The sequence below is a fragment of the Scophthalmus maximus genome, chromosome 7 (genome assembly GCF_022379125.1).
Source record: "Scophthalmus maximus strain ysfricsl-2021 chromosome 7, ASM2237912v1, whole genome shotgun sequence".
In the NCBI taxonomy this organism is placed as follows: Eukaryota; Metazoa; Chordata; class Actinopteri; order Pleuronectiformes; family Scophthalmidae; genus Scophthalmus; species Scophthalmus maximus.
In genome coordinates this window covers 12,451,879-12,470,275 of record NC_061521.1, presented here as the reverse complement: position 1 = coordinate 12,470,275, position 18,397 = coordinate 12,451,879, and the positions used below count along the sequence as shown (strand labels likewise).

At 46.0% G+C, this 18,397-nt stretch overlaps 2 protein-coding genes across 3 annotated transcripts; both read left to right on the top strand.

Moving 5' to 3' along the window:
* The first annotated feature begins 359 nt into the window (after positions 1-359).
* Positions 360-11,521, top strand: LOC118315757 (cingulin-like protein 1). 2 transcript variants are annotated; one of them, XM_047333472.1, is made up of 19 exons: positions 360-585; positions 2,029-2,976; positions 3,076-3,143; positions 4,059-4,164; positions 4,247-4,342; positions 4,442-4,590; positions 5,103-5,244; positions 5,354-5,566; positions 5,665-5,871; positions 6,013-6,117; positions 6,218-6,370; positions 6,724-6,894; positions 7,198-7,350; positions 8,497-8,586; positions 9,303-9,386; positions 10,306-10,430; positions 10,663-10,771; positions 10,921-11,084; positions 11,172-11,521. In XM_047333472.1, the coding sequence occupies exons 2-19, from the start codon at positions 2,056-2,058 to the stop codon at positions 11,248-11,250; spliced, it is 3,135 nt and encodes a 1,044-aa protein (XP_047189428.1). In that variant the 5' UTR covers positions 360-585; positions 2,029-2,055; the 3' UTR covers positions 11,251-11,521. The 2 variants fall into 2 exon arrangements, with proteins under 2 accessions (XP_047189428.1, XP_035499180.2); XM_035643287.2 differs by having other exon boundaries at positions 3,049-3,143.
* An 87-nt stretch (positions 11,522-11,608) lies between these two features.
* On the top strand, positions 11,609-15,546 carry LOC118315758 (aquaporin-9-like). Its single transcript, XM_035643288.2, has 6 exons — positions 11,609-11,994; positions 12,255-12,381; positions 13,256-13,393; positions 13,502-13,620; positions 14,309-14,526; positions 14,787-15,546. Exons 1-6 carry the CDS (start codon positions 11,893-11,895, stop codon positions 14,998-15,000), a joined length of 918 nt encoding a protein of 305 aa, XP_035499181.1. The 5' UTR covers positions 11,609-11,892; the 3' UTR covers positions 15,001-15,546.
* The last annotated feature ends 2,851 nt before the right edge of the window (positions 15,547-18,397 follow it).

Here is an 18,397-nt window from a genome sequence, read left to right as displayed (position 1 = left end):
CCTCGGGTGCAGATACACTGAGACTTTGTGAGTTGTGTTCAGCACTTAAACATCTGAAACGAAAAAAGAACTGCATAAAACACTGATTTTTTTTTTAAATTTCCAATGACAGGATGATAATGATAAATAGAGTCCTGACACCCCTTCATCCTTTCAATTGTCCTACAGGCTTCATACAGCCAAACTTCACAAACGCAAGCAGATCAGGAATTCAGTGGATCAGTATTATACAGTGTTGTAGAGGCTCTCATTACTCCCGGTCGTCATCACTGGGCGCCCACAACATCCACGCAGCCCCTTTACATCATGTCATGCACGCAGTCGTGCGGGTGGTGTCTGACACAGAGCCGGCAGTGAACGCCTCTCGGAGCAGGGGCAGGGAGGTGGTGTCCGGGCCGAGGAGGGGGGCAGACCGGGCGGACACAGGACGAGGAGGAGGACGAGGAGGAGGAGGCTCTCAGATCGGGCTCAGGGCGCAGCGGGTGACTTTCACCTCAGATCGATTCTGTTTTCACTCTGAGGAAGATCCGCGGTGTCGATCCTGTGGCGACGCGCAGCCTCGCATTCGTGCTGCTGAGCTCGGTGGTGAGTTCACGGATCACAATGTCCGTCTCTCTCTCTCTCTCTCTCTCTCTCTCTCTCTCTCTTCCTCCTTGTAGACCCAACTTCAGAGTCTCTGATATTTACCGTTTATTTGTCCTGAATGGACAAATAAACCTGTTTGTTTTAAGGAAACTGTCAAGTTCATCAAGTTGCCAAAAAAACAACAACAGATAAACAGCAAATAAACTTATTTCATTATTCTACTTGCAAGTGATTTTTTTCTCCTACTTATATAAATTACATTTTGAAAGTTTTATTAATGGATTATTAATTATTAATTCTTCTGCACTAATCTAAACTTATTTGCTTTGGCTATTTGGATACCTCATTAATTCATTAAGAAGACCCTTAACATCTTTCTTTTTGCTAAGTCAAATAAATGTCATTTAAGTCTGAGAGTTCGCTTAAAGGACAAAGGAAGCGTCATGCTGGAGGATTATTTTTAAGCAACCCTGACAAACCCCCACCCCATAAATATTGTTATGAATGACTTTCTCACTGATCTGTGAAGTTTCTGTTGAAGTTACATTGCAAAGGAACTGGGCAGAAGTGAGGTCTCCATGGTGGCCAAGGGGGTTAAAGTCGCTGATCATGTAATGGCAACGTCCCAGGTTTGAGTCTGGGCACCTTGTTGCATTTCATCTCTTCCTGTCAACTTTCTAATGAATACATATAGTGCCTTTATTTGATATTTTTTATTTTTTAGAAAGTTGACTCACTGAAAGGACTCTGCAAGTGTGCTGGAGGAGGATTTTGAAGAACTTGGCAACCCAAAAGTGTTTTTTTTTCATAATGCCTTATAACTGATCTATTGGGGGATGATTAATTACTCTTATTAAAGCCATTTGTTACAGCGTATAAATCTTTCATGAAGGCTCCCGTACTACTTAACACTTTTTTCTTTCTGAACGCACACTTACGCTAAATGAGCCGCGGTCTGTGGTGTCATTAATTAAAGTATTCATGGTGCTCTTAAGAAGATGCGGTTATTGTCTGCAGCACAACACCTCCTCTGTTCTGTGCCTCACAATCACATATTTGTTAAAAACATTTTCCCCAAGTGTTAATTCCATGAAGTGGGTGACGACACCTCCGAGACCTCGGCCAGTTGCGGTCGTCATGCAGTGGACTCAGCTTTGGCTGTACAATAGTACACTGTCATTGGCACACAGAAGGAGCTGTTTTCATTGCACAGCAATATCGGGCTGCGTCTATTTATTATTGTGTGTCTGTGTTGAGTGCAGCTGTGTGAGGAGCTCCCTGGACGTATGTCATTGTGTCCCATCGAGGCACCGAGCCTCCTATGTTTTGTAAACACCGACCTCAACCAACCAGAAGCATCAGTTTTCAGTTCACCTTCCCACGCAGGATTAATCTCCTTCACTGCAGATTTTTAACGTCTGTCTGTTTTGTTTCTCTTGCCAGTTCATCTGTTAATCTAGTGGAGTCAGGATGGAGTCTCACAGACTCAGCGGCTCCCCAGACGTTAGGATACAGAGAAGCTACATCCAGCAACAGGACAACTTGTTCGGCGTGAGAGTGCGGGTTCAAGGGGTTAAAGGTCAACCTTACGTAGTTCTGAACAGCTCTAGCCAGGAGAGCCACAGGGACATCTCTGTTATCACTCACCAGGCCGGGTACAACCCGGGTACGGTGAGGAGGTGTGTGGATGAGAGACACTCTCCAGCTGAGACACAGAGAAGCGCCGTCTCCTCTGGGTTTCATTATCAGAAACACCCAGAGATCTTGAGACCTTATGACCCTGAAAGTAATAACCTGCACCTCGTCCTTCCTTCACAAAAGGCCTCGGTCGCCCAACCTGGACTTCTTCCCGAGAAGACCCAGACCGCTAACATGCCCAAACCCAGGATCCCTCTCCCAGCTGAGGGCCCAGGCAGGGGGGACCAGGTGGAAGTGGCCCCGGACAAGGCGCCTTCTGCGGCCGGACACATCCCCGCGAGGTGCCCACACTATGTGGACACAGACGCCATTATATCTGTGGGGAAGCTAATAAGCCAGTTCAACAGCAGCCAGCGGAGGGGAAGGGGCGTCCCGAGGAACAGGCTGGACCCAGAGCAGTGTCGGAGGTCACGCAGCGTGGACAGCAGTCGTACCTCAGACTCCTCCTCGTCCTCCTCTTCCTCCAGCAGACCCTCGTCCCTGAAGAGCATCAGGGGGGAGACCCTAGGTGGGATTTATCTCTCCGGGTCTTTGGCGAACCAAAGGGAGGAGCCCGGCACACTGCTCAGAGGACATCACGGACAAGAGACTGTATCTCCGCATGCTGCAAAACTGCTCCACAGGACACAGAAACCCTCCATCTCCAGATCGTGCAGTGACCAGACTGACGAGTCTGATGAAAGAGATACTCAGGTAATGAGATCTGCTCGGAGCACACTTTTCCTTTTTAAGATTTTATTTATTTGCTGTATGTTCTCTAACCAGGTCACTCCTGATCTTCTGAAAGGACAGCAAGAACTCTCAGTGGACTCAACTGAAGACACGGCAAAACAAATGCTGTTCGCCTACCTCAAGGACGGGTAAGACCCCCTCAGCTTTCTTCCTGACAGTTAGATGCAACCTGTACCCATTGGACAGTAGTAGCATTCCATCACACGCTTTCCAAGCCTCAATGCGTACCGACTTAAATCTAGACCATGAACATTCTTCAGGAAAATGTTTATTGATGTTTTAAAAGTGTGCAAGTGTTCTTCAATACTTCTATTCTAAAGAAAAAAACTTATTTTTGCAACCAGTGGTGTCGCCACCTTCTGGTCATTCGAGAGAACACAGGTTTCTAGACCCCGGCGACTACGTCCATTTTCTATTTACAGTCTATAGATGCAACCCGTTTACTATTCAGCTTCAGGGGTGCTAGTCGTTTCGTTTCTATTGGAAAGAGCCATGCTAGCTGTTTCCCCCCTGTTTCCAGTCATTATGCTAAGCTAAGCTAACTGCGTGCTAGTGCTAGTGGCATAAAACGTATCAATCCTCCCACTTGACTCTCGGCAGTAAGGAAAATAAGCATTTTTCCCAAAAATGTCATACTGCTCCGTTTAAACAACTTGTTTTTCCACTTTCAGCCGAGTTTCGAGCGGTGTGTAGTGCAGTCAGATAAGGGTGTGCTGATCCAGCTGTGTGTGCTCAAACACACAGCGGTCAGGAATGCAGAGCATGAACCAGTTTCCACTGATGAAGAACGTTTTCACATGGAAAGCGTTCAGGATGCCCATTTTCTAATTTATCCGGATGTAGAGCTTTTACACCTACTATTCCTCAAACAGATTGAGTGAAAGCTCTTGCACATTCACCTCTCCGGAGACCACAAGCAAGGGGAACTCCCATCGGTCAGAGCCCTGCACCACCGTGAATTTGTGGAGCCGGCAACTGCCAAGATTTGATTTATTCTTTACGCCATGTAACTGAGTTTTTGGAATAACGTCCTTGCTTCGCAGGACAACTGATGATGACTCCACCACTGAGAGGAAAGTCAACCTGCTGCTCGAAAGGATCAACAAGCTCAAGTGGAGGACTTCTAAGAATGTGGAGGAGGAGGAGAAAGTGAGTGTTGGAATGATGTGTTTGCCAGTGTTGATAGTTTTGATTCCGCTTGAAACCCCCATTCCTCTTTTTATTCATGTAGGATTATGCAGCAGAGGTGAAGCAGATGCAGGAGAAACAGACATTGCTGGAGAGAGAAGCGTCAGAGTTAAAGCAAAAACTGGAAACCGAAATGAAGGTGCGGTGCCGTCCCATCCCGCTGACTCGCCTACAAAACCAGTCACTTCCCTTTTCCTGTGACTGACGGTGTCCTTTGCTGTTGTTGTGTTGTGCGCAGAACGAGAAGACTCTAGCCAAGGCCTGCGAGAAGGCCAGGACCGAGAAGGCGAAACTTCAGGGAGAGTTGACCAAAAGTCAGGCAGAGCTCGGCAAACTGAGGCACAGACTGGCTGAAATCGAGGGGGATCTTCAGTCTGCCAGACAGGAGTAAGGATCTGTCCTCCTGGTCATGCAGAAAAGCTTCAAAGTGAAAGCTCTGCCATGTTAAAAAAACAAAACAACACACCATCTTGTCAGCTCAAAGGGGGCTACAACTAAGACGAGCGTTGAATTATTTAAACTCTCTGCTGGCGGTAGATTCCATATTCACCGTGCTGACACGAGAGCCATATTAATTTGTCCTCATCTTACTCTTGACAAGAAAGTGAATAAGTGTGTAACCCCAAAACAATTCCTTTGAATGAATCTGGTAGCTCAGTGTTTTCCATTGACAGAAAGCCCGCACACTAAAGCTCCTGCTCATCCTCTCAGGTCATCTCGAGTTAACTGTAACGTGTGATCTGATTGAGGTCGTTCGACCAAAAGCAGAGTCACATACCATTTGGATTAGGCGTGCAGATATTTGTTTTCGTTATCTGGTGTTTTCTCTAAGCAGGCTTCTCTCCTTGATACAACCTTTTGAACTATCTGCAAAATTGATGTTTCGTCTGTGTTGTCAGACTGAGTCAGATGAAGGCAGAGAGGGAACGATCTAGGACGGAGATGAAAGACCTTCAGCAGCAGCTCTCTGAGATGCACGACGAGCTGGACCAAGCCAAAAGGGCAGAGGTGACGAATACGGAGAAAGAAGTCCTCCTGAAGGTAAATGAAACCAGGTGTAGAGGTGATGCCTCACAAATCAGCAGCAGATGTAAAGCCTCTGCGCCGGATTCGAGGTCGCTGACGCTGAACTCTGATGGATTTGTGTCAGGATTTGGCGCAGCTGCGTGTGGACTTCCAGGAGATGCTCCAGGTGAAGGAGGAGCAGGAGGAGGTGCTGCACCGCCTGGAGACGGAGCTCAGTGACCTGAAGGGGGCGCTCAAAGAAGAGGTGGAAACGCACGACAAATACATTGCCGCTCTGAAGGATGAATATGAGGTGGAGCTCGAGAAGCTGCTCAGGGATTTGGAGCTGTCTAAAGAGGTAACAGGGAAGACGGTTCTCTTCATTTCCCAAAGATAAAAATGTGGTTTATTTCACTCCTCGTGTCCAATCGTTTATTACTCAAACCGGCCTTTTAGAGCAACGGCCTGCTGTGTCAAGAGAGGGTTGAGGCAGAGGAGGAGAACGGCGTCGCCAAGGTGCAGCTGAAGGAGCTGAGCCAAGAGCGAGACCAGCTGAGAGGGAAGGTGCAAGAGCTCAACAAGAGAGTGGATCAGCTGAGCCAGGCGACCCAGGAGGCTCGGACCACGGAGAGGCTGCTGGAGCAGAGAGCCAAGCAGCTGGAGGTGGGGAGAAGGTGTAGGGCCGGGGGGCAGGGGGTCAGGGGGGGTTTTCAAGGTTGACCACATTTTTTATCTACTTAAATGTTTGTAATTGTTTTTAATCAAAGTTTATCTAGCTGTTTTTTTTCCCGTCTCGTTCCTCAGAGAGAAAAGCAGCAGGTCGAGGAAATGCTGAAGGATGTGAGGAGGAATGAGGAGGAGATGTGTCAGTCCAACCAGTCACTGCTCACTCGGTTGGAGGACGTGCAGGTAAGGCCGCGTCGCTGTGAGTGTCAGAGGAGGAGCCTGTAACTGCAATCAGGTCACTTTTTGCAATGATCGGAAACTCACATTCTCTTTCTTTCGACAGAGCAAGACGACCAAACTCAATCACGAGCACAGGGAGCTGAAGGAGAAGCTCAAGGAGGAGAGGAAACAAATGGAGGAGCTGTGGAGGACGAAGACTGAACTGGAGGATGAAAGGAGGCTGCAGGACCGCGCCGTGGAGCAACTGCAGAGGAAGGTGAGTGGTGGACCAAGACTATGGGCGATGTGGCTCAGGAGGTGGAGACGGTCGTCTCACTAACCAGAAGGTCGGACGTTTAATCCCCACTTCTCCCAGGCCGCGCGCCAAGTGTCCTTGGGCAAGACACTCTGGATGTGTATGGATGTGACAGAAAAAAGCGCGGTCTTTAGTGGTGCATGAATTTGTGTGTGAATGGGTAAATGTGACTTGTACCATACTGTACATGAATACAGTCCATTTATTCCTTGGGCCCTTTGGGAAAATAATCTGTTATTTCTTTTTGCTTTGCTCTGTCTCATGCACACAGACAAACTGTCTCACTGTAGAAGCCTTTTGTTTGTCCCGCTCAGATGAATAACATCATGGAGGAGTGCGAGGCGTCTACGGACGTGCTTCAGAACCAGGTCGACGAGGCCAGAGAAAAGAGTCAGAGGGAGTTGGCCGAGTTGCGCAGGCAGCTGCAGGAAAAGGGAGCAGAGCTGGAGAGATCCCGACACATGGCCAAGAAACTGCAGGAAGAGGTGTGGTACCCATTGTCTCTTTGATTCATCGAGTTTGCTTGTCCAACTGTCTTAGTCATCAAAATTAAATTGGAAGCAAAAGAAAGGAGTTGTGTCCCTTTGTTTCAGAATTCTTCTCCCGGTGGGGCGCTGTGAGGATCCATAGTGCAGAGCAGTTTTTGAAAGTGTTGCCGGAAACTGAATAGAGCGTTTCCAAATGAGTCAGATGTGGTGCCGGACTCTCTGTTGACCTCTGGCCGTCAAACATCAAGCTTCTATCTCTCAGTGTGAGTGTTTACTCAGTGGTGTCTTCCATGTCCCCAGATCCTTCCTCTGGAGGAGGACCTGCAGCGGTGCCGCCGGGAGCAGCAGGAGGCCCAGCTGCGGGGCCAGCAGCTGGAGCAGAGGGTGGAGGAGCTGGAGGAGAGGAGCGCAGCCACAGCGGAGGAGAGGGAGCGGCAGGTCAAACTCATGGAGGTGAGTGTCTGGGGAACCTCCGCCAAGGGAACTCCTTGACTCGTGAAGCTGTGAGAGGACAAAGGTGCATCCAAATGAATGTCTCACAGTCCACACTTTCAAAAATACTTTTTCATTTTTGCATTAACATACATAAAAAAACACAACCCCCCAAAAAAAGAAAATATAATTGCATGCTGCTACTGTTCCTTGTTTCCACATCTTATTCCATTCCTTATGGGCATGACAATATTCTGTCCACAATTGTGTCTCTAAGACTTCAACTTCCCCATTTAAAATGAATAAACCATTCATTAAATGTGTTAAAGCATCTACGAAAATCAAATAAATGGTGTATAACTGACTATAATGGAGCTGTAAGAGCAGCTGTAAGGACATTTATCAATGCGTAGTATTTGCTAACCGTAATGATTAATATTATTTATTTTATTATTACAGCTGTGCTATGCTATATTGTCATTCTAGCCTTTAAAGCCTTTAAACTTAACAGCCAGCTGTTACAGGTTTTCAGGCCAAAATGCTTTATAAAACATCTCTGAGAGCACAGTCGCTCTAGTCCTCTAGTTCAAACCACCCAGAGCAGAAATGTCGTTTTTCTATTAGAAACAGCTCTCGCTCTAATCGGAGCACACAGTCGAACATACTGTACTGTATCGCTTCTTGAAGTGCTCATATCTGCTCAGGTGCCAGTGTTTGCACTCGCTTGTTGCTGTGGAGTAGAAGGGCGCCCAAATGCGCCGCGGCGGCGACAACATCTGATGGCTCAGCACTGTTTGTCTTGCTGATGACAAAACATTGCACTGTGACACCAGTGTGCTCACTGTTGACACTGCGAGTGTCAACCGAGAGAGCCTGTGTTTACTGTAAAAAGTTATCAGACCTGTCCGGGTGTTCTCAGGAGTCTTCTGTCCCACTTTCACCGCCGCCAAAAACACTAGAAATCTCTTGTTTTTTCGAATGCTATTGTCGTACTGCATTTCCCTCCTCATATGTTATTACCCAATATGCCAGTTTTCTCCCAGGCATTTTTCTAACCACAGCCTCTGGGGATGAGACTCACCGTGTCCTCTGTACTCGTACACATGCTGTGTTGTGCAATATTCATTAACTTTGTGATTGTTTGACACATTCTTCCTCTCATCTCAGGGACGAATCAGTCACCTCGTAGAAGATCTTAATGATGAGCGCAGCGGTGCCGACCGGCTGATGGGGCGATTGGACAAGACCAAAGAGCAGGCAGGCTTACCCCCTCCCTGTCCTTTGCTTTTCTTTTTTTTCAGTACAATTCATCAGTGATAGAATGTGCTCAGCCTCGAGTGTGAACACCCAGCCCTATATCTGTTTTTATTACAAACAGATGTGGGGCTGCTCAGATTTCCCCTATGACGCCGAAAGCTGCTGATCGGTGTGTTCAGTCCAGCTCATTAGACGGGTTTTGTTTTTGTTTCTTCACACTGCCCTGAAATATGACTCTACTCCTCTGACTCCGTATACATTTCTTTATCTGATTCCGCCCCAGAGCCCCACATCCTCGGCGTGTCTGAGAAGTAGGCCACCATTCATGGGAGAAACGTGGTGCAGACTAATTGATACTAAATACTGTTTTGGGTGCAGCGCAAAGACAAATAAGAGCTAACTATTGTGTGCAGCTATTCACACTCCCTTCACTGGGCCTCTGGATGTTATTAGGGAGGAACGAGCCTCTAGATCTGATGTGGCGACTCAGATCAGACAGCATTTCCTCTGGGTTTAGGAATTTTAAGCTGGAAACTCTTCATTTAACCTGACCCTTTTCAATGAGCTGTAATAACGGGCATGTTGTCCGTTAAAATGGAAGGGAGCACATACACACATAGTGTCTTACCCTTGTTCACTTACCAGACGTGCATGTCATGCTACGCGTTGTGACTGTGAAACGGTGTTTCCCTCTCCGTGTGGCTTGTGTGTGGCAGATGGATCAGATGAGGAGCGAGCTGACGCAGGAGAGAGCGGTCAGACAGGACCTGGAGTGTGACAAGACGAGTCTGGAGAGACAGGTACTGACCCCTGACCCCGTCACAATGCCAAAATAAAATTCTTATTAATACAAATTCCACGGACTGATGCCAGAGTTGATCCTCAACCAGAGACATGGGTTATGATCTCAATATCGGACCACCTGTTATCATGGAACTGTATCGTCGGCCCTGAAAATATGACACATGGGCTTTTTACACTTTTTATATATTAACATTATGCACTTTATAATAAGCCTTGTGGCACGTCCTTTGGAATATGTCACCTTCACATTGTACTACTCATAAATAATATAATATAAATATGAGCATAAGACAGATAAATATTTGAGTTTCAAATCTTACAGCTCAACTATCTCTATTCAAACTGAGAAATTGAATCTGCTGATGAAGACTATGAGGTGTAAATCTAATGCTTAATCAAATGCATAACTTCAAGCTAAACAAAATTGTAATGATTTTGTTTATGGGGTTAACCCTGCATGAAAATAAAAAATAAAAATCAGGCAAGTTAGTCACTAATGGGAAAGAAAATCTAATTGATTTCTCAATATATTAGCGATAGATAGAGATATTCATTGTCACTGTACAAGTACAATGACATTTTGTGTGGCCCTTAGATGCCCTAATTAAGTAACACACACAAATCAAAGCTACTAAGTAAAGGACACAGTGAAAATAATGTAGGTTAAAATATAAAATAGATATAAATATGTATATACAAGGAATCAAAATAGAGAGACAGTATAGACAGTATTAAAATAAAGTGACGATATCAAGAATGGACGGGACATTGCACAGAACAAGTGTAAGAACAGCAGACCGGCTGTCATCCTCTGCCACTCCGACTCCAAGTGTAACTCAGCAAACTCAACCCAAGTGGCCTCAGATCTTACGATGGCGAACGTAACATGGTGTTCCATTTAATTTCCTTTGTCAGAATAAAGACCTGAAGAGCAGAGTGACTCATTTGGAAGGATCAACCAGGACCAACCAGGACTCACAAGTCACCAAACTAAGCAGCCGCATCCAGGAACTGGAGGAGAAGCTGCAAGGAGAAGAACAGTCAGCATTTGCATATTATTATTATTATCTATGGACTTACATTTATACAGAGTTTGTATTTACTCAAAGACACTTTGGATAATAGAGATGCTGTGGAGTGGTGAACCCTATCACTTTCCCTGTCGTTGTAAAAGAGTGAGAGCATCTCCGTTCCAAACACACTTATGAGGTGTTGAGTTACAGGAAGCTGCAGCGGCAGCGATGTGATCTCTTGGTGCTTTTTTCCTCTCAGGGACAACAACAGCCTTCAACAAGCCAACCGCAGGCTGGAGCGCAAAGTGAAGGAGATGAAGATGCAGGCGGACGAGGAACACATCAACCTGCAGAGCCAGAGTGACCAGGTACACTCACACACACACACACACACACACACACACACACACACACACTCACACACACACACACACACACGTAGGAAGAAAGAAATTTAGTAACCAGGAGCAGCAGACTTGACTCATGGTTCAATATCTGACTTGTGTGAACTCCGCAGCTGACTCAGAGGCTGAAGACGGCGAAGAGGCAGATGGATGAGGCGGAGGAGGAGATCGAGCGTCTGGAGCACAGCAAGAAGAAGCTGCAGAGAGAACTGGACGAGCAGATCGAGGCCAACGAGCAGCTTCACGGCCAACTGGGCACTTTGAGGAATGAGATGAGGTGACCGCTCGCCCCCTGCCACTGAGCTTCCCCGTGTGATCCACCGACTTACATTCATTTATGTGTCTTTTCTCTCCGCATCAACAGGCGCAAGAAGAAATCCCCTCCCGTCATTAAAGTCGTGGAGGACGACGTGAACGACGTGGACGACTTCGGCTCCGACTGATTGACTATTTTAACACTTCTGCTTTTTGATAACTCAGGTGTGATTTCATAATGTTTTCCGGTCGCGAGCAGCGCGACATGCTTGCCGAGGCTGACCTCTTGTGGTGATGTGTGTAACTACGATGTCTGACAAACTGGTGTTTTTCAATGTGACAGAACTGAGATGTATTTACTCAAACAGATTCAATTGGGGATCAATTCCATCACCGTGTGAGTTAATATGGTGTAAACTGCCACGCTTTAAACTGATGAAATAAATGTCTTCCCATGTCTTTTGCCAACATTGACTCGTGTCCACACACATCCAGAAACTTCATCCAGAAAATAAATCCAGCTGTGCAATGTTTCAGCAAATGTGAGTTTGTCAGTGAGGACACACATCAATGAAGGAAATCAGATTTTTTTTTTTATGCACGTTTAAAGGAAAACGTGACAAAACTCACCTGTATCCACCTGGCCTCTGCTGGGAATGTTGTGCAGGATGACGACACGGGAAGCGTGTGGTTGTGCACAACGGATCAATGGTCTGCGCTGACTGGCTGCGGCCGGGTAGAGGTGGGGATTTGAACGCTCCCATCGGCTCCAGAGGTTCACACACCGCTGGACGTCTGCTAGTCGTAACAGCGTTTTTGCACAGTGATACATGGAGATAAAACACAAGAGAAGCATGAGGCAACACTGTGCTCTCAAACATGGAATACTCAAGGAATTCCTGGCAGAATTCCTGGGGACGTTTGTCTTGGTCGTAAGTAGCATTTTGTTTGATAAAATTGTTGTTGATGGTTTCTCCCCCCCCCCCCCCCAGCAGATCAATAGTGCGGAATATTCTATGTATTTGCTTGATGGTTGATTTTTAAAGTTGGGTTTCTTGACATCTGAAGGCTGAGGTGTTATTTGTTCATTTCAGTTCATCGTTTTGGTCCAGGCCTAAGAGTTTTAAGTCACTTGAGCAGATGTGGGTAAAAGAACAAACTAACCTGTTCTCCTCTCCTCTCCGTGGGTCAGTTGTTCGGCTGCGGCTCAGTCGCTCAGACCGTCCTCAGTCGAAACACCCTGGGCGAGCCCCTCACCGTGCACATCGGCTTCTCTGTGGGACTGATGATGGCAGCGTACGTGGCTGGTGGAGTGTCGGGTAAATATGATTCCACGTAGTTTTGTTGCTGAGAACAGTTTCCCACTCACCTATCATTGCTGTTGTCAAATCAACTGAAAAATATCGTCAGTTTTAATAACATAGGGGTTAACAGTTTGGGGTTTTTGCACATTCAGCTTCTTTGCTGCCATTAAATCTCCTGTTCAATTCTACAGACTCTGGTGATGCATAGAAATAACCGATGGTTATTGAAAAGCAACCTGTGCCAGAACGTATGAAACAGTCTGACGCGTGTGATGTGATACAAACACTGTTATACTCGTGTGGCTGGCAGCTTGTAATAATGCGACTCTGTGCCACCTCCACAGCTCCAGCGTCAACAGGAACGTGCCAGCGCTCCCTTCACGTTCAATGAACGCACATTGACCAATTGATTTGTCAGTGCTAGTGCACAGCCTCTCCGGGGTCACACATAACCCTGGGCACTGAATGTCCTGCGACTCCATCGATCACAGGCCTCGTTCGTCCGTCTATGACAGAGACCAGACTCAGTCCAAACTGGACTCCTCTGCGTCCTCGGAGCAGCATCTCCAGTTCCGCACCGAAAGGCATTTCATGAAGACAGATCACAGACAGACGTTTCTAATTTTAAATTTAAAAGAAAGGTTGATTAAAGAGAAAACAGAATGATGTTGACTTTTGTTGTTTGACTTGTGGGATTATTTTCTTCTGTGTCACCATCGTTCCTCCCCTTTGCCCTTGAACATGCATAACAAAGGCCAGCACCGTCCCAGGGGCTTCTCCCCTTCTGCTGCCTCTTGTAAATGCCCTGCTGATAAAGGAGAGGGTATCACGCCAGCCACCCCCAACCACTGCTCCCCTCTCTCACTCACTGCTTTGTCCTCTGTCCCAGGGGGCCACGTGAACCCTGCTGTGTCTCTGGCCATGGTGATTCTGGGCAAACTAAAGATTTGGAAGTTTCCCTTCTACGTCATCGCCCAATTTCTCGGTGCCTTTGTTGGAGCCGCTGCAGTCTTTGGATTGTACTACGGTGAATACACCTGAACTCCGCTCTCTTTCTCGTGTATTAAAAATATGCCATTATTAGTCATCAATGAGAGCAACCGTTGTTACAACTATCTGTTTCTCTGACGCACAGATGCGTTCATGGACTTCACCAGCGGGATCCTGTCAGTGACAGGAATCAATGCGACGGGTCACATCTTTGCGTCCTACCCTGCGAGACACCTGTCAATCCTCGGCGGCTTCATCGATCAGGTGAGCTCTGGCCACTGTGACCCAGCGACGTCAGCCGCCCGCTCCCATTCCGGCTCTGAAAAACTGCAAAGTCGGGCAAATGTGGCTAATGCGAAATTGATCGGCACCATTTGGTCTGAGAACTTTCCCCACTTCTGCTTGGTTTTGACCCATTTCCTGCCGTTCACTGGCAGGTCAGATCTATACTTAGCACCATTTTCAGTCTGTGTCGTTTCTGCACTGATCCAAAAATAACCTTTGTTAGCTCTCTCCCTGAAAACTTTGTTTGAACAACCAACAGCACTGAAAAAACCCTACATTTGAACCATGAACATAAGACGCACTTGTTTTAGTGATACACATCCAGTTAGTTGCATATATGATATTTAATTAACCCCCCAAAAAACCTGATAACCGTACCAACTTTTAATTTTCTTTTCTATTTGTTTCCACATTAAGATGCAGTAATTATAAACGATGTAATATGCACACACTTTAACGTAGAGTGTATACAATGAATGTAAAGTGATGCTCAAAGCTTCTCCGCTCCTCAAAACTCAGGGCAGGTTAAAGGGGGGAATGTGAAAAAACAAACTCAATCAGCACTGTCATTGGGAATTGAACAGTGTTTCTTGTGGTGTTTTTACTGCTTGTGCTCACCCTATAAAATAATGCCGCATACCGACTAAATGACGCTCTGCCCCTGCAGGTGGTGGGGACAGGTATGCTGGTTTTGTGTATCCTCGCCATCATCGACGGCGGAAACATCGGAGCTCCCAAAGGCGTGGAGCCGCTGGCCATCGGGCTGATCATCATGGCCATCGGAGTGTCCATGGGACTGAACTGTGGCTACCCGCTGAACCCTGCCAGGGACCTGGGACCCCGGCTGTTCACGGCCGTGGCGGGATGGGGGATGGAGGTTTTTAGGTCTGTCTCCAAATCGCCCAAAGTGGATTCTTTTAATCGGGGTTCACTCATTCCGATTGTTACCGAAGTAAACGGATTAGGACCTGAGCTGCTGACATGAGCCACAGTGTTATGTAACGTCACATGTACTTGACAGATGCAGTCGATGATTGCCGCTGATCCAGTGACCTGCAGTGACCTCTGTGCCGGCTGCTTGACTGACTGCCAGAGGTCTGTTTAACTCTTACTCCTTCTTTTCTTTTTCTTTTGATACTTCGCAGCACTGCAGATAACTGGTGGTGGATCCCTGTGGCGGGCCCCATGGTCGGGGGAGTCGTCGCCGCCGTCATCTACTACCTGTTCATTGAGCTGCACCACCACCACGATGAGCCCGAGAAGCCCCACGAGGAGGAGGAGGAGGAGGAGGAGGAGGAAGACGAGGAGGACGAGGACTGCAGTCTGAAGGACAAATACGAGATGATCACCATGAGCTAAAGAGCCGTTAACCTGCAGGACCGACTGTACAGATTCAGTTGTTCCACTGTCTGTCACAGGACAGGCCTCCTCTGTCAGTGTGCGCTCTGTGGTAGACCGGTTTCGTAGCAGGATAGGCTGTAGTTACACTTCTGATCGACTTCGCGCTCTGCAGAGACACAAGCTTTTCCTGCTCAGCGATAACAGCGTTAAAACCTTCACAGGTCAAAGCACAAAGTGAAATAACTAAGGACACATTGTAGATAGCAGAACTGCAGCTAGTTGCACCAAATAAGCGGCGTGGAGACTGTTTTCCAAACCAACAACGGACATGTCTCCTCTGCAATTTTGATGTTATATGTTACACGAACACATGAACACCTCAGTCCTGCTTCACGTTCACATGACTTTTCATATAATTATGTGCTGTAAATACTGTATTATAAATATTTCCCTTCACTGCAATTTACTCTCTTGGAAACAATTGACACTGGAATAATAGATTAATATGCATGCCAGTTTCCTTTCATTATTGTTATTATTATTTGCATTTTAACTGAGTGTTGTTTTGTCGACATTAAAGTTTCTAAAGATAACACATTTCTTCAGAGATGTTTCACTTCACCAGTGAGACGCCATCATCTGCCTTTTTTGTCACTGACAGCTGCAGTTAGTGGCTCAGGAGCCAGAGTGGGTCGTCCATTAACCGGAAGGTTTATGGTTCGATTCCCCGGCTCCTCCAGTCTGTGGGCCGAAGTGTCCTTGGGCAAGAAACAATGCCCTTGACGGCAGTGTATGAATGATGAGTGCTAGAAAAAGCAAATGTGAGCATGAAGGGGGGAATGTGACTTTGACTGTAAAGCCCTTTGGTCGCTACGACTAGAAAACTGCCATACAGTTTATTCATCATGACCCTTTTAGATCCTCATTATGTTATACAGTGACAGAAGACAGTAACAGCGACATGACTCTTCTTGGTAAACCTTACCAGAAGACATCATTCTTGATCATTCATCATTTTTGTTTAGACGACACAGAGGATGATTATGCCTCACAGTGTCAGCTGCAATAACCAAACAATTTGAAATAAGTTGACCTGAGCCACAACAGGATGTCTGATTTGAACTCCAGCAGGATCCTCGGGCGGCGGGTCCACTGTTGGAGAGTTGAAGAAACAGATTTAGTCAGTGGAGGAAGAAGTATCAAAAACCTTTACCTGATTATAAGTATCAATATCGAGGTTTAAATTTCATCTACCACATTTATTAACATGCAATTCATATGTAATACACCATATATATAATTCTCCAACTACTTTATATTGTTTTGTGTATAAAATCTTAATCTACAGTATATGATGTTGATTATGATGACAATAATTATTATCATAATAATAATATATTTCTTTATATAGCCCCTTTAAAAAGAAGGTTTACAGCGTGCTTTGACAGACAAAGCAGACAGAGGATACTCAGGGAAACATGCATAAAAACAAATAAGAAGACAATGTCACAGTAAATAAAAATAAAAAGAACACGAACAATAAAAAGGCGACATCACGTAAATGACTATAGCTGTCAGATATGTGAAGTGGAGTGTAATATTTCCTTCTCTAACATGAAGTGGAGTAGATGTATAGAGTAGCAAAGAATTAGTATATTCAAGTAGCTCATAACTGTACATGTAAGTAAATGGCTGGCGTTGGATGAGCATTTCAGTTTGGGTGTAAGCCAATTGAGAGGCCCTCACTGATAACGTGAAACAGGAAAAGATGTGAGTGAAGGCAACACAGATCAGAGGTGAGGGTCACTGACTCCAGCACAGCAACAAGTAAAGCTCTGGAGGGAAATCAGTTTTCACAGACTGACCGATGACTGGGTAACGATGCATGTGCAGATTCATGTGATTCTCTATTTTAATCTCTCACCTATAGGTCAGGCGATGAATCATATAAAGATGACACTATACTGTGCTGATTGAGCACATAGGCACTGACAGGCTGCTCTGCAATAACAGAATCATAATCAGAGCCAAGTTTATTGCCAAGCAGGTTTTCACATACAAGGAACTTGGTGTTTTGGTCCAAGGAGAAATGACAAAGACAAGAGTACAAGAGCACTAAGTGAAAAAAGCTATGAAATGAATTTAAATATATAAAAGTAAAAATAGTACTTACAAAAGGCGAATATGTTCAATATTTCACTAAGAGTAAACACAAACAAGGAACCGTCTTCTGAGGACTGGGTCTGTAAAAAAAATACATACATTATTTCCTTCTCTCTGTGAAATAACATGGACACTGCAAACACGTTCAGTTTGAGGAATTTTTTGTTTGTTGTTTTAAATTAGAGGAAAAGACACCGTAAGATTTGATAAAAACAGATGAGATTCATCCCAACTGGTTTCATCTCATAAGGAGGAGCGCTCTAACGTTTTCATGAGGTATACAAAACTAAATCTGACCAGATCTGGACGGAGGAGCTTTGAAAATCTACTGCTGATAGTTGACACTGAGCCGTCTGTTATGTCTTTGCCTCGACTGTATTCTCACTCTTTGTTCTTGCAAAGGGTCTTCAGGGTCAGCTGAGGGTGGGTGACGCTCAGCAGGCCGGTCGCCACTTTCACAATCATGCTTTGTCACTGCAAGGACAGACAAAAGGTGCTGCTCGCCTCGGCCGTGACGTGAGCTCCTTGCACAGAGCTGCAGATCGAGATGTGGAATGTTGACCAGGGTTGGCAACATCGGCGTCGTTCTCTGCAAGGATTCTGTTTCCAGCACAGAGTGGTGTCGGTTTGTGGGGGAACTGTGGGAAAATTGACCACAGCACAAGTGATGACAACAACGTCAACTTACTGGAATACAACCGCAGAGAATATCGAACGTCAACTCTCGTTGTGTGACTGTGCTTGTTCATGACACAAACCGATGGCTGCAGCTGAGGATCTGCATTGAAAATCAATAGCAGGCGTCATTCCAATGCATGTGCGAACGTGTGCTCGCCTGCGCACCGTTACATCATCAGACACACTCGTGAGGAGAAAGTCATCAATGAATACAGGCAATGGATAATAAAGTGTGTGATAAACACGTGGATTCTCTTGTGTTTGCTGGTGCTGGACATTAATATTAGTATTGCAGAGCCCACACAACATTTGGAGTTAAGTGCTCAGGTTTAACATGTCGGCGTTTGCTGAAACACAATTTAATGGAAACAGAAGAGAGGAAAAGAGGGTCTGTGGTGCTGATGTTGGCAGCTGGCAGGCTGCTCTGAAACCTCTGGTCCCGACAATTCACCCACAGCAGCTGCTCCCTCTGCTGGTGACGCCGCTCTACTGCATTTAACAGAAGGACCCAACCTCCACAAGAACAAGCCAAAAAATAAAAACAATAATCTTTTTCTCAATCCTTCTTCTTTCA

Bases quoted from the DNA above. Each gene is read 5' to 3' on its own strand.
- LOC118315757 (XM_035643287.2), top strand. From the start codon at position 2,056: ATGGAGTCTCACAGACTCAGCGGCTCCCCAGACGTTAGGATACAGAGA. The intron at 4,591-5,102 runs GTAAGGATCTGT...CTGTGTTGTCAG, and splicing joins CTTCAGTCTGCCAGACAGGA to ACTGAGTCAGATGAAGGCAG. The intron at 5,245-5,353 runs GTAAATGAAACC...GATTTGTGTCAG, and splicing joins AGAAAGAAGTCCTCCTGAAG to GATTTGGCGCAGCTGCGTGT.
- LOC118315758 (XM_035643288.2), top strand. From the start codon at position 11,893: ATGGAGATAAAACACAAGAGAAGCATGAGGCAACACTGTGCTCTCAAA. The intron at 12,382-13,255 runs GTAAATATGATT...CCTCTGTCCCAG, and splicing joins CGTGGCTGGTGGAGTGTCGG to GGGGCCACGTGAACCCTGCT. The intron at 14,527-14,786 runs GTCTGTCTCCAA...GATACTTCGCAG, and splicing joins TGGGGGATGGAGGTTTTTAG to CACTGCAGATAACTGGTGGT.